The 13377-nt window shown below is 40.2% G+C and overlaps 2 protein-coding genes across 7 annotated transcripts in view; both read left to right on the top strand.

Moving 5' to 3' along the window:
- LOC102237291 (xin actin-binding repeat-containing protein 2-like) overlaps positions 1-814 on the top strand; it is a 62208-nt gene extending 61394 nt beyond the window's left edge. For both annotated transcript variants that reach the window (XM_014472137.2, XM_023329209.1), the window contains 2 exons: positions 509-642; positions 722-814. In XM_014472137.2, coding sequence (XP_014327623.2) covers positions 509-603 — 95 coding nt within the window. In that variant the 3' untranslated portion in view covers positions 604-642; positions 722-814. The remainder of the gene's footprint in view (positions 1-508; positions 643-721) is intronic.
- A 9004-nt stretch (positions 815-9818) lies between these two features.
- LOC102235332 (beta-1,3-galactosyltransferase 1-like) overlaps positions 9819-13377 on the top strand; it is a 138893-nt gene continuing 135334 nt past the window's right edge. For 3 of the 5 annotated variants that reach the window (XM_005808071.2, XM_023329496.1, XM_023329497.1), the window contains exon 1: positions 9829-10076. The gene's annotated coding sequence lies outside the window, so the exon portion shown is untranslated. Of the gene's footprint in view, positions 10120-13377 lie in introns of all 5 variants that reach the window. The other 2 variants (XR_002752371.1, XM_023329498.1) reach the window with 2 other exon arrangements.

Genomic DNA, 13377 nt, shown 5'->3' with positions numbered 1-13377 from the left:
CAACTAATCTAAAACCACAGTGGGAAATATTCTGGGCAGCATTAAATCGTTTTTTGCCTTATCAGTGGAATTTTGAATTCTCAAAAGAAATTTAATTGAGGTGAGAATTCACACGAGTATGCACAAATGTCAAGGTTATTTATGCTCAACAGTTTTTGTCTGCCTCTGCTGATGAATTAGTTGACCACTGGAGGGCACTCACAATGAGGCCTTCGTCAGGTTTTGAAGGAAAAGAAGAGAATGTGACATCATGACAAAAATAACTTACCACCTCCTGACGAAGTTGAACACTGTGAATTGTTCACCTCTAGTTACAAACTCAGAGGTGAGCTGAGTTTGTAATCAAGGCCACTTTTTTAATTTGGAAAATCATTTTCAATTCGGAAAACAGTTTTTTTTTTGTTTTTTTTTTGTGGTTCAAGTTTACAAAATTCTACCCAGAATATTACCCATGATTTTGTAAGAAATTTCCTTGCCTAGACAAGAAATGTTACGCTTTTCTTTGCAGAAAATTCGAGTTCCAGAGTCCGAACTGTGCAAGGTGTGTCGGAAGAGAGTGTACCCCATGGAGTCTCTGATCGCAGACAAACAAAACTTCCATAAAAACTGTTTTCGCTGTGAACACTGCAAAGGCAAACTAAGGTAGAATACACTCGCATTGCAAAAGTTTTTACCATACTTTTTTTTTTTCTAACTTTTTCAAATTCTTTTTTTCTAATAGCCTCGGCAACTACGCCTCTCTCCATGGACGAATGTACTGCAAGCCACACTACAAGCAACTGTTCAAGTCCAAAGGAAATTATGATGAAGGATTTGGACAAAAGCCACACAGAGAACTTTGGAATAACAAGAACCAGAAGAATTCACCCATTAAATCACCAACACCTGAGAAGAAAGTCATAGACTCCACGTATCCCTCTACGCAGATGACCATCAACAAATTAGAGGAAGAAAACAAAAGGCCCACCAGCAAAATTTCTGTGGTTTGGCCTCCACAGGTGGACTCGCCAACGAAATTCTTCGCTGTCGAGGAGGAGCTGAAGTTAGTTAAGCCGTCATGGCCCCCTCCCGACGCATCACACCAAGAAAACTCCCTCTCAAATCAACCTGCAAAGCCTTCATTAAACGCGACTGCTGTTCAAGAACAAAATGGATGTCAGGAAGCCAAAGGTGACAGTGCAAAAGTAGAGTCTCCTCCAGTTTTAGACGTTCCAAACTCTACCGTCGGCGCCCCCATGGAACCGGTGCCTAATGCTCACACTCCAGAGAGTGAGGAATCAAACGGCATCTCTGATGCTGTGGCTCAAGTGGGCTCGGAAATGGACTCTGAAGTGCCCGTTGGTGTGGAGAAGAAAGGAGAAAACAAAGAGAATGTCAGCGGAGGTGGGGGCGGTGTAGAGGTGCTGGAGGCGAATGAAGAGAAAAGTGCAGAGAAGATAGAGGAAGTGAGAGTGAATGGACATGACGGGCAGGTGGAAAGCACAGCTTTTAAAAAGGAGGACCGGGAGGAGGCAGATAAGGGAAATAATGACAACTTGAACAACGGGGAGGCAGTAAAGGTCACGCTAATAGACAAGGAGACAGCAGTAGGACAGGAGCTAAATGGAAATTCCAATAATAACAATAATGCTAATAATAATCAGACCTTCCATGACCTGGAAATCCTGGGTCATGGCTTTAATGAGGAAGAGCTGTCTCTTTTTGAGAAAGACACAACAGGTTCTGTTCAAACTGATCCGGACTGGATGCCAAGTGAACTGCTACTTTTGGCACAGAGGGATGACGCTTTTGTGCCAGCAGATGCCAAACGTTCCGAAGCCACAAACTGCGATTCAGACGCGTTTTTCCTTACCGAGGCAGACGAGGGAGGGCTCGCTTTCAAACACCCAGCCGCGGAGCAAATTGGCACATCAAGCTTCCTGGAGGATATTTTCGCCGGCCTGAGTGCCGGCGGCAGCTCCGGTTTGCAATCTGATTTTAGTTCCGACATTTTCAGTCAGCCTGCCGGGGGGAGGCCAGCGGTGTCGTCGCTAGATGACCTTTTGGATTTCGGGATAGAGGCGAGAGATGAGAGGGGGAAGGATGGAGAGACGGAGAGCGGCGCTGGCTCTGTAGCAGAGCAGCACACAGACAGGTGCGACACTTCTGTCTGGACTGAAGGGGAAGAAGGCCTGACAGTGGAGGAGATAATCAAGCAGAACAGATGCTACGACAGCGAGGACAGCGATGGCGCTTGAGTTTGGCCGATTCAGCTAACAATCAGGCAGTGCTCGACAATATGTAATTTCCCATCTGTGTCCATGGAGAGACGAACTGCTCTGAAATCATTGTGTTTTGTACTCAGTTTGAAATCTGCTCCTTTATTCATTATCTAGCTTTGTTTGATGCTGACTGAGTGCACCTGGTGTGCACCTTGAATGTTGCGTAGCTTCTTCATTAGCTTTCTTTGTGTCTGAATAAAAAGTTTCCCCTCTTTTCATTTTTTTTCCCCTTTCTTGTGTCTGAATTTGAGATTCTTAAATCTGGCTGTATAACATTACAAGAAAAAGAAAACAGTTTCCTGGACTGACCTGTTGGTTCAGTCAACATAGATGCAACATGCTACCCACCGCTATCAGACCCAGGATTACTTCCAGCCCCTTTTACTTGCATGACAGCCAGGACCAAACCTCCTGTTATTGATTCTTACACCTGACAGCTTCGTAAAACATTTCTGTGGGCAGTCATGTTGGAGAACCCTGTCTCAATGTTTTCTTTCTTCTTTCACACCAAGTTTGTGACATGCAGCTGCAGAAGTATTAAAACAGCTGAAGATTCATTCAGGTTTCTCACAAAAAAAGCATCAAGTTACATGTATTCCTGTTGGGATGAACCAACAGAAAGCAGCACACATTTGTAAATCAGAATAGAATCAGTTTCACATTTTTATTTTTACAGTGAAATTTGAAGAGTGATCCTCTTTTACTCCGTTAATCCAAAATAGAGTTGACTATAATCAACTGTGTAATCCATTAATCTGTCAAAAGTTGACTCGGGTCGCTGAGTACAAATCCTAAAATTCTAAATGTGTGAAATAAAGTTTGGGTTTGTAAGATGATTAAATGTTTGCAAGGCAACGTGGTTGTCTAGAAAAAAATAAATAAAGATCGCTCCACTTTTAAAGACGCATCAGTCTCTAGCCAAAAAAATAAAAATAAGTTGCGGAGCAAAAGAGATGGACTCAAATAAGTACGAAGTAGGACAAAGACCACCAAAAAATAGATTTCTGACTTTTATTTTTCTCAGAATTTGAGATGCAAGTCAGAAAACTAAAGTTTTCCATACATAAGTAGAATCTAAGTTAGGTTTCCTAGCTTAAAGATAATTTAACAGATGTAATTTACACTTGTAAATTAAAGAAGCAGTGTGTATGCACCACTGCCATCTCTAGTGGTCAAGCTGGAAAAAAACCCATCAAAAGAGCAATCCACCAACTATGAAACTACAACTATTTGTGGCTTAATGTTGAAGATATTTTATCTAGAGTTATAAAGCAATGATTATACTTTTTTTTCTTAAATATACACCCAATACTTTTATGAAACAATATGTAACTTAATTTTTTCCTATTGTTTTCTCAACAATACTCCCCTCAAGTAGGGGGATTTTTTTTGTAATGAGGAGTCCATTACAAACTAACTGAAATTTATTAATACACATAATAGTCAGCAGTGTTTTTCCTCATGGACCAGTGTTAGTGTAGCTTCAAATATGCCTGGCCCTGCATAAACCACCTTAAAAACTTGGCCCATCTGAGGTCTCTGGAAAAAGATGTATTGATTTTCCTTGATAACAGCCCGCTGTAGAACTTAGAGATTTTCCCATTAGGTGGCTTTTGTCAGCCTTTACAGATTTTTCCACTCCTCTCAGTTACAGGTTTACCACGTGGCGTAATTGGCTTTGAAGACAATAGACGCCAGTGTTAATTACAGCAGCTAAAGAGTGCCATGAAAGTGATGACTTCACACTTTCTGGGAGTCATGCGGATTTCTCCTCGCTTGCCCGTTGAACAATCCAGCATCCTGTTCTGATTTGCCGCTTGGCATCTTTTTAATTGTACCTTTTTCTCAGCAATGATTTCCTTGACAGTCAAAGGTAATTGGTGAGGGGGCTTACATGTTGCTGTACAAAACGTAGAATCAGGGGAAGGGAGAATATATCTGGAGTCACATAACAAAAAAAATGAAATTGCACATTTCTATCACGACGTATCTGCCAAACCATTATGACCAGCCTCCTAGTGGTTAATAGATTCACATTTGCAGCTGAAACCACCCAGTCTTCTCAGTATATTGGATCTCAGTATTCATATCATTGTACGGAAGAGGATTAGGGCCACCGAAAAAAAAAAAAAGAATTCTGACTTTATAGTCAGAATTCTGAGGTAGGTAGATTAAAACTGGATGGAGTTCTGACTTTAAAGTCAGAATTCTGACTTTAATCAGAATTCTTTTTTTTTTCTTTTTCGGTGGCCCTAATCCTCTTCTGTACATTTGAACTTTTCCTGCTTTTCTTTCTTCTTTTTCTTTTTTTTTTTGTCATGCTACAACCACAAACTTAATTGTATTGTATTTTTATGTAAAAGACATTTTCAGTCAGCCTGCCGGGGGGAGGCCAGCGGTGTCGTCGCTAGATGACCTTTTGGATTTCGGGATAGAGGCGAGAGATGAGAGGGGGAAGGATGGAGAGACGGAGAGCGGCGCTGGCTCTGTAGCAGAGCAGCACACAGACAGGTGCGACACTTCTGTCTGGACTGAAGGGGAAGAAGGCCTGACAGTGGAGGAGATAATCAAGCAGAACAGATGCTACGACAGCGAGGACAGCGATGGCGCTTGAGTTTGGCCGATTCAGCTAACAATCAGGCAGTGCTCGACAATATGTAATTTCCCATCTGTGTCCATGGAGAGACGAACTGCTCTGAAATCATTGTGTTTTGTACTCAGTTTGAAATCTGCTCCTTTATTCATTATCTAGCTTTGTTTGATGCTGACTGAGTGCACCTGGTGTGCACCTTGAATGTTGCGTAGCTTCTTCATTAGCTTTCTTTGTGTCTGAATAAAAAGTTTCCCCTCTTTTCATTTTTTTTCCCCTTTCTTGTGTCTGAATTTGAGATTCTTAAATCTGGCTGTATAACATTACAAGAAAAAGAAAACAGTTTCCTGGACTGACCTGTTGGTTCAGTCAACATAGATGCAACATGCTACCCACCGCTATCAGACCCAGGATTACTTCCAGCCCCTTTTACTTGCATGACAGCCAGGACCAAACCTCCTGTTATTGATTCTTACACCTGACAGCTTCGTAAAACATTTCTGTGGGCAGTCATGTTGGAGAACCCTGTCTCAATGTTTTCTTTCTTCTTTCACACCAAGTTTGTGACATGCAGCTGCAGAAGTATTAAAACAGCTGAAGATTCATTCAGGTTTCTCACAAAAAAAGCATCAAGTTACATGTATTCCTGTTGGGATGAACCAACAGAAAGCAGCACACATTTGTAAATCAGAATAGAATCAGTTTCACATTTTTATTTTTACAGTGAAATTTGAAGAGTGATCCTCTTTTACTCCGTTAATCCAAAATAGAGTTGACTATAATCAACTGTGTAATCCATTAATCTGTCAAAAGTTGACTCGGGTCGCTGAGTACAAATCCTAAAATTCTAAATGTGTGAAATAAAGTTTGGGTTTGTAAGATGATTAAATGTTTGCAAGGCAACGTGGTTGTCTAGAAAAAAATAAATAAAGATCGCTCCACTTTTAAAGACGCATCAGTCTCTAGCCAAAAAAATAAAAATAAGTTGCGGAGCAAAAGAGATGGACTCAAATAAGTACGAAGTAGGACAAAGACCACCAAAAAATAGATTTCTGACTTTTATTTTTCTCAGAATTTGAGATGCAAGTCAGAAAACTAAAGTTTTCCATACATAAGTAGAATCTAAGTTAGGTTTCCTAGCTTAAAGATAATTTAACAGATGTAATTTACACTTGTAAATTAAAGAAGCAGTGTGTATGCACCACTGCCATCTCTAGTGGTCAAGCTGGAAAAAAACCCATCAAAAGAGCAATCCACCAACTATGAAACTACAACTATTTGTGGCTTAATGTTGAAGATATTTTATCTAGAGTTATAAAGCAATGATTATACTTTTTTTTCTTAAATATACACCCAATACTTTTATGAAACAATATGTAACTTAATTTTTTCCTATTGTTTTCTCAACAATACTCCCCTCAAGTAGGGGGATTTTTTTTGTAATGAGGAGTCCATTACAAACTAACTGAAATTTATTAATACACATAATAGTCAGCAGTGTTTTTCCTCATGGACCAGTGTTAGTGTAGCTTCAAATATGCCTGGCCCTGCATAAACCACCTTAAAAACTTGGCCCATCTGAGGTCTCTGGAAAAAGATGTATTGATTTTCCTTGATAACAGCCCGCTGTAGAACTTAGAGATTTTCCCATTAGGTGGCTTTTGTCAGCCTTTACAGATTTTTCCACTCCTCTCAGTTACAGGTTTACCACGTGGCGTAATTGGCTTTGAAGACAATAGACGCCAGTGTTAATTACAGCAGCTAAAGAGTGCCATGAAAGTGATGACTTCACACTTTCTGGGAGTCATGCGGATTTCTCCTCGCTTGCCCGTTGAACAATCCAGCATCCTGTTCTGATTTGCCGCTTGGCATCTTTTTAATTGTACCTTTTTCTCAGCAATGATTTCCTTGACAGTCAAAGGTAATTGGTGAGGGGGCTTACATGTTTCTGTACAAAACGTAGAATCAGGGGAAGGGAGAATATATCTGGAGTCACATAACAAAAAAAATGAAATTGCACATTTCTATCACGACGTATCTGCCAAACCATTATGACCAGCCTCCTAGTGGTTAATAGATTCACATTTGCAGCTGAAACCACCCAGTCTTCTCAGTATATTGGATCTCAGTATTCATATCATTGTACGGAAGAGGATTAGGGCCACCGAAAAAAAAAAAAAGAATTCTGACTTTATAGTCAGAATTCTGAGGTAGGTAGATTAAAACTGGATGGAGTTCTGACTTTAAAGTCAGAATTCTGACTTTAATCAGAATTCTTTTTTTTTTCTTTTTCGGTGGCCCTAATCCTCTTCTGTACATTTGAACTTTTCCTGCTTTTCTTTCTTCTTTTTCTTTTTTTTTTGTCATGCTACAACCACAAACTTAATTGTATTGTATTTTTATGTAAAAGACCAATCTAAAGTTTCGGGAATATTTACAAATAATCTAAAAAATGGCGCAGCTGCATTTCCCTTCTGGTATTTATGAATAAGAGTACCGTAGTTATTTACTGAAAGGCGTTATTTTTTTTTTTTTTATCTCTGTTGCGTAAACAGTATAGCGAGGATTTGGCGCCCCTAGTGTTCGATAAGTGCACCATATTTCCTACACCACACCTGAGAAATTCCTGGATTTTGATTGGTTGTCAGGAGACGTGGCTGTTTCCTGTTAAACCAATCTTGTGGCGGGATGAACAGGTTAGCCAATTTCGGTCTTTAACCTTTGACTTCCTTTGACCATTAGCTAGGAGGGCATTTAACTGGGCGTTAACTAGAAATTTTGAAGAGATGAAGTTTTAACAAGCTGGAACCGTTTCTCCGATAGGAAAAACCCAGCAGGACCCAGTTAACACACCTGTAGGTAGATTAAACTGGCTGGAGTTCTACATCTGAAGTTCACACACCCGAAAATGAAACCGTGTTGGCGGTGTCGTTTGTATGAAGCTGTGGTGCTAATTTTTAAGGTCATGTTGGTGCTGTTGTGGCTTTTTTTGAGCAACAGAAATGGTTTTATTGGGTATATGATGAAGGTAAATGACGCAATTGCGTCCTCCTCACATTTTAAAATTTACCTGAACTTGTTCCATTGTCTACATGCAACTTCAGTAAACTACAGTAAAAGCATTTTAGCTTAATTAAAGATAAAGTAGATATAAAACTGCTCAGTAGCTGGTTCTGTCAATGTATTTCTATGGTCCTTGTAGAGGGTGTGGAAACAATCACACTTCCGGTAGCGACCGGAAATAGTATTTCACTCCCTAATTATATATATTTTTTATTTTAGAAGAAAATATGAACATTAAATTACTAGTTAGAGACATTGATATATATAATTTCTACACAGTTTGTCAGTAGATCTTGTTTTATAGTGTATACATAAACCATGACATCAGTTACTATATATTCTATTTGTTCTGTCCTGTTCTCAACATTTTGGTCAGATTCACTGGAGTCTGAAATAATACAGTATCTTTAAAAGCTGGATTAGAAAACAAATGGAACACAATTAATCTAAAATTCTTATTTCAAACAAGGGTATTTCAGTATTTTTGGTATTTAAATGGTTTATATGGTTTTAAATGGTTTAATGGTTCTAAATGGTTTTGGTATTTAAATGGATAGTAGTGCATAGTAATTTGCATTTATTGTAAAGGAACGGTTGGTAAAACACTAACGGGTCACTAGAGGCCGTGACCTGTTTTGTAGTTCAGATGTGATTCAGACCACATTTTAGCACCAAGAAAGCAGAAATTAAATGGATTTTAAACAGTTCCTCTGCTTTGTCTTTGTGGAGCTTTAGAAATTCAGATAAATGTGAGTTTGAAGGCTTAAAGTTGGATCTGGGGGTGTAGAAAAGGAAAGAAATGATCTTACCACCTCCAGTCCGCTTCTCATTGCTGCCTGCCAGCAGCTTCAGGCTAACCGTAGCTGCATCTAAAATAACAAACCCAAATCTCTTACCACGCTCCCATTGTTCGTGCTGCAACGCACAGATGTGTTAGACATTATTACATCTGAAAAATGTCTTCAAAACCCAATTGAAAATGTTTTTTTATGATCATGAAATCATTTTTTAAGGACCATTCAAGAGGCACATTGAATATAACTGGACTTCTCACAGTAAAGAGAAGCGACCAGATCCAGGCGACAAATCAGCAGAAAGCAGTTGGAGTTTGTCCTGAAAGAGCTGCGCCCAAGGTGAGGCCTTGGCCAGCTGGAGCATTATTTTCAAAAATGACAGACCAACTGCATGCTGAGAAAATGTGGCCACAATATGGCGGCTCATTACTTCCTCCAAGGTTCCACTTAATTTGATTTTAACATGGTTTGTTTTTTCAGCACTCTTAATAATTCAAAAATAAAAATGTGTTTATAAAAAAGGGACCTGAAAGAAACTAAAAGGCAAAACCTTAGCTTTTGATAATGAAAGTGTCCTTTTGTGCAGCCAATATGAGCTTTGATTGTGGAATTGTTCATTAGGATTTTATTTCCCAGATTGTAGGTTTTCAGTCTGTGTTCAATAAGAGGAGGTTAATGGAATATTAAAAACAGCCACTTTGGTTGCAGATGAATGCTTTTCATTTTATTTCCTAGTAAATGCATTTGTACTCAAAACTCCTAAATTTCCCAAGTGAAAACAAAACATTTGTACAACTTCAAAGCTTGTGTTTTAACTTGAAAAGCCATGATTTGCTTAATCACTTCCTTGGAGATAATTTTCGGAAATGCCTTGTAGATATTTGGTATTTTCGGCAACAGATTTTACGCAATGTATCAACAAGAAAATATCTATGAATATGTTTTTGTGTGGATACTTTCTCAACTCCCTCCGGTGTGTTGGGTCAGTCGCAGTAACAGGAGAGTCGGGCTTCGTGCTGAAGCCTCCCCTGCAGTCTGAACTGGACGTGGGTTTAGTTCGGATCAGATGCCATCGAAGTCTCGCGCTGGAACAAAAACCCCGACGTCGCTGCGCTCGCGCCCGCTCTCGGCCGCGGCCAGGTCCCTATTGGCTACAGTTTCTCCTCCCCGTCAGTCCTCCGCTGATTGGACGGAGGGCTCCCCCCTCCCCTCCCCGGTTTCCTTCCTCTCCCTCCGCGGCACCGACAGCATGAGAGCGGCGTGCGGCGCGAGAGACGCCGCGCGGCGAGGATAGAAGCGGAGAGGACGGAGCTGAGAGAGACCCGGGACAAGTTATTGGAACAGAGGAAGCCGGGAGCTCTGGCGCGGGTAGGTGTTTGGAGAAGAGCGGACCACTGGGTGTGTGTTTGAGGTGAGCGTGTGTGTTTTCTGGCGATGAAAACGGTCACCTCGGGCTGTCAGCTGCTGGAGGGATGCTGCTGCCTGTGGGAGTGAAACTGAGTTAAATGGCTTGCTGCTTTGTTTAAGAACAAGCTATTTGACCTTCGCTGATTTCTTTGATCTGTAGCTGCACTATAGTTGTTAGGAAAATAGTTTCTTATGCTAAATGTTTACCTTTCTGCATTTAACCTGTCATTTTAATGATAACTACCATAAGCTGCTGCCTATTGGAGCAATATAGTTAAGTCTGGGATCACAGCCGTACTTAATCTGTCATTTTAAGTGCATGCCATCGTTTAAACAAGAGGAAGGATCACTGATGCTGGGCTTATTGGCATTTATATGCATGTCAGGAAGATAAAACAAACCAGTAAGGGAATAAATCTATTGAAGTAGATGGGAGCAATCGGCCTTTTTATACTGCTGTGCACCTGGATGCTTAATATGAGTGGAAGTGATTTATCCACGCCACATTCTGCTGAGTGTTACCACAGGCTGCTCCAGTTTAACGCCGAGAATGGAAAGCTCTGGATACGACCTTTAGTGACACGCCAGTCAAAGGGTCAGAGTAATTCATGCTGCGAGCTGAGTGGAAAAAAAATCCCTTTCCAGAGATTTATTTTGACACCTTGCTTTGAAACCCGAACGCCCTGGATCTCCCTCCTACAGGTCCGATTCTCCTTCGTCTTTTTTTTCTTTCTTTTCTGTTATTTGGAATTACAGCGCTCCTTGATGTGGTTACATCAATACCTCTCCAGTCCTGGGGTTACACCAGAGCAGCAGAGCTCATCTCTTCTTTTAAGCAACTGTTGGCTTTCAACCTTAAAGAGGCAGCCTGGGTAGTTAACACTGGCAGCCCTGAGTTACTACCCAGGACCAAAACAGAAAGAAACCCTGGAAGCTTTAAAACTGCTTGGAATGTTTCACATTTCTGCTTAGCAATCACAAACTACTGCATTTTGTGGGGATTTTGATAAACTAACACAAGGTGTCTGTTTGACTTAAATACTCAGGCACAGAATGGAGAAACAGACGATCCAAATAAACCCTCAGGGGGAATACAGACTACAAAAGCTGAAATTAGATTCCCTTTTTCATACTTTGTGCAAAATAGTGCAGAGTAGTTTTGAAAGCTTTTTACAAACAAATATGATATAATGTGACTTGTACTCCTGTTCAACCCCTTTTACTTTAATACCCCCAAATAAAGAACCACAAGCCATTTGGAGACACTGTTAGCATTTAGATGAGACCAGAGTGTACCTTTTTGGCCAGCATGCAAAATGTGACTCCAGGAGTCGTGTTACTCTGAACACACCTGATGGCAGCAGCATCCTGTGGGGATGCAGAACCAGGGCAGCCCTGGAAGAAAACCTGCTGGAAGCTGCAACATCCAGCCAGAGCTGCAATGTGATTGGTTTAAACTGAAGCATATTCACGGATTAAATTGGATTAATCTGGAACTTTATCAATCTAAACAATTGTTTTGCCTCCTGAAGCTGCAAAATGACTCTTGTATTATTTATGAATACCTATTAACAAGAATACTTCTATTTCTAGCTTTTATAAAAAGAGTAACAATACTTTTACAGAAAGACAATGACGACATTCTCTTGAAATCCTTATTCATGAAAAATGTTGGGGGGGAAACTGTTTGCAACCTAATAATTAAAAGTGAATTAAACTTGTGTAATTCTGCTCTATATTGACAACACATTTAAATCATTGCTCAGATCTTTACGATCTTGGTTAAAGTTATTAAAGAGCTAGTCAGCTACAGGTTACAGATCAGTGGCCTAGTCAAAGCTCAGACTTGAATCAAAATGAGAATCATTATATAATTGTTTGCTCTCCGTTTAATTATACTGAGGTTGCGTTGTTATGCAAGACTGGACAAAAATTTTAATGTTTAGTATCTTCAAAGCTTCACAGTGATCTTGGGTAAATGTTATACATTTGGGCAATGTCTTGTTTTGTGATATAAAGTGCAAATGTTTTTATTATTTAACTTTTTTTTTTCTCCTGTTGAACCCAAACTCCAACAAATGTTCTGATTGATCCCGTTTGCCAGCGCCCTCCTCACATCTGCTGGAATCTTTCAAAAAGCGACAACCGTCGCAGATCAATAAATCACTAATGCGCCGTCAGAAAGAGTTATGGTTTTTTTTTTCCTGTGGCATCTCCTCCAAAATCAATGGTTTCCATCCGCCTTTAAAAAAAAAAAAAAAAAAAAGTCGTCGTAGCGAAAAGTTACTATTAAACACTTCCTCCTGTGATCACAGTCCTTATATCTGTAAAAGCTCTGTTTACGGCTGCTGTGTTGTAAGCTAAATCTTATTGACATCCTGTGAGAGGAAGCCAGCTCCGGAGCGCACGCATAATCCGCCCGGGTTTCATTCATTCAGCCCTTCACACCAGGGCTTTCTACTTGTGATGGCATCCTGCCTGTCTGAGTTACGCAGCGACTAAAAGCATCGATCTTTTTCACATATTCTACATTAAATCACTTCATGCAGTACTCACACGGATAGAAAATTGAAGGTGTATTTTTGGCTAGGTTAGAAAGGGGGGGAAAAAAAAGAAAGGCCCCTTAGGCCACAACCAGATTCTTTTTAATTACATCATATTTCAGTGCTGGGAATGATTGGATTTCGATTTATGGCCCAACGTGCGGCCCTCCAAGATGAGATAAACTGTACGTGACATTGATGAATGGTGTTTGTAAAGACCGCAAAAGAAAAGTGGATTACCGGCAAGCTTATTAACTCGTTTCATACTTTCAATGTACTTATGCTTTTGATGCTGCTTTTCTTGTCAGCTCGGTTTAATGGGAAAATCCGTCAGCCCGTAGATTGCTGTTGGTTGCTGTTAGCGTGATGGCATTTGGGTGCCCTCGGGGAACAGTACGGCATGGCTTGTCAAATGTCAGCTGTGTTTCTTTAGTCTGCTTTGGAAATTGCCACTTTATAAAGACTATCAGTTTGAATTTGGGCCCATTTTCCTTTCACCGGCATTGGCTTCACATCACGCTTGGAATTAGTGTCAGTCACTATTAAGCGGTAATGTAGAGGTGCCAAAATATGAGGTGCCTTAAATGCCAATTTGAAGCTGCGGTCTGAGACAATAGTCATGGTTTCCTGCTTGGTGAACTGACTGCTGTTATAGCAAACACAAATATGTTATTTACGTAGTGGCTTCAAAAAAGAAAAGTTCATTCTCCTTAAAATTT

The sequence above is a fragment of the Xiphophorus maculatus genome, chromosome 24 (genome assembly GCF_002775205.1).
Source record: "Xiphophorus maculatus strain JP 163 A chromosome 24, X_maculatus-5.0-male, whole genome shotgun sequence".
Lineage (NCBI taxonomy): Eukaryota > Metazoa > Chordata > Actinopteri > Cyprinodontiformes > Poeciliidae > Xiphophorus > Xiphophorus maculatus.
Note: the sequence above shows the minus strand (reverse complement) of the source record. Positions and strands in the feature narration are given on the sequence as shown.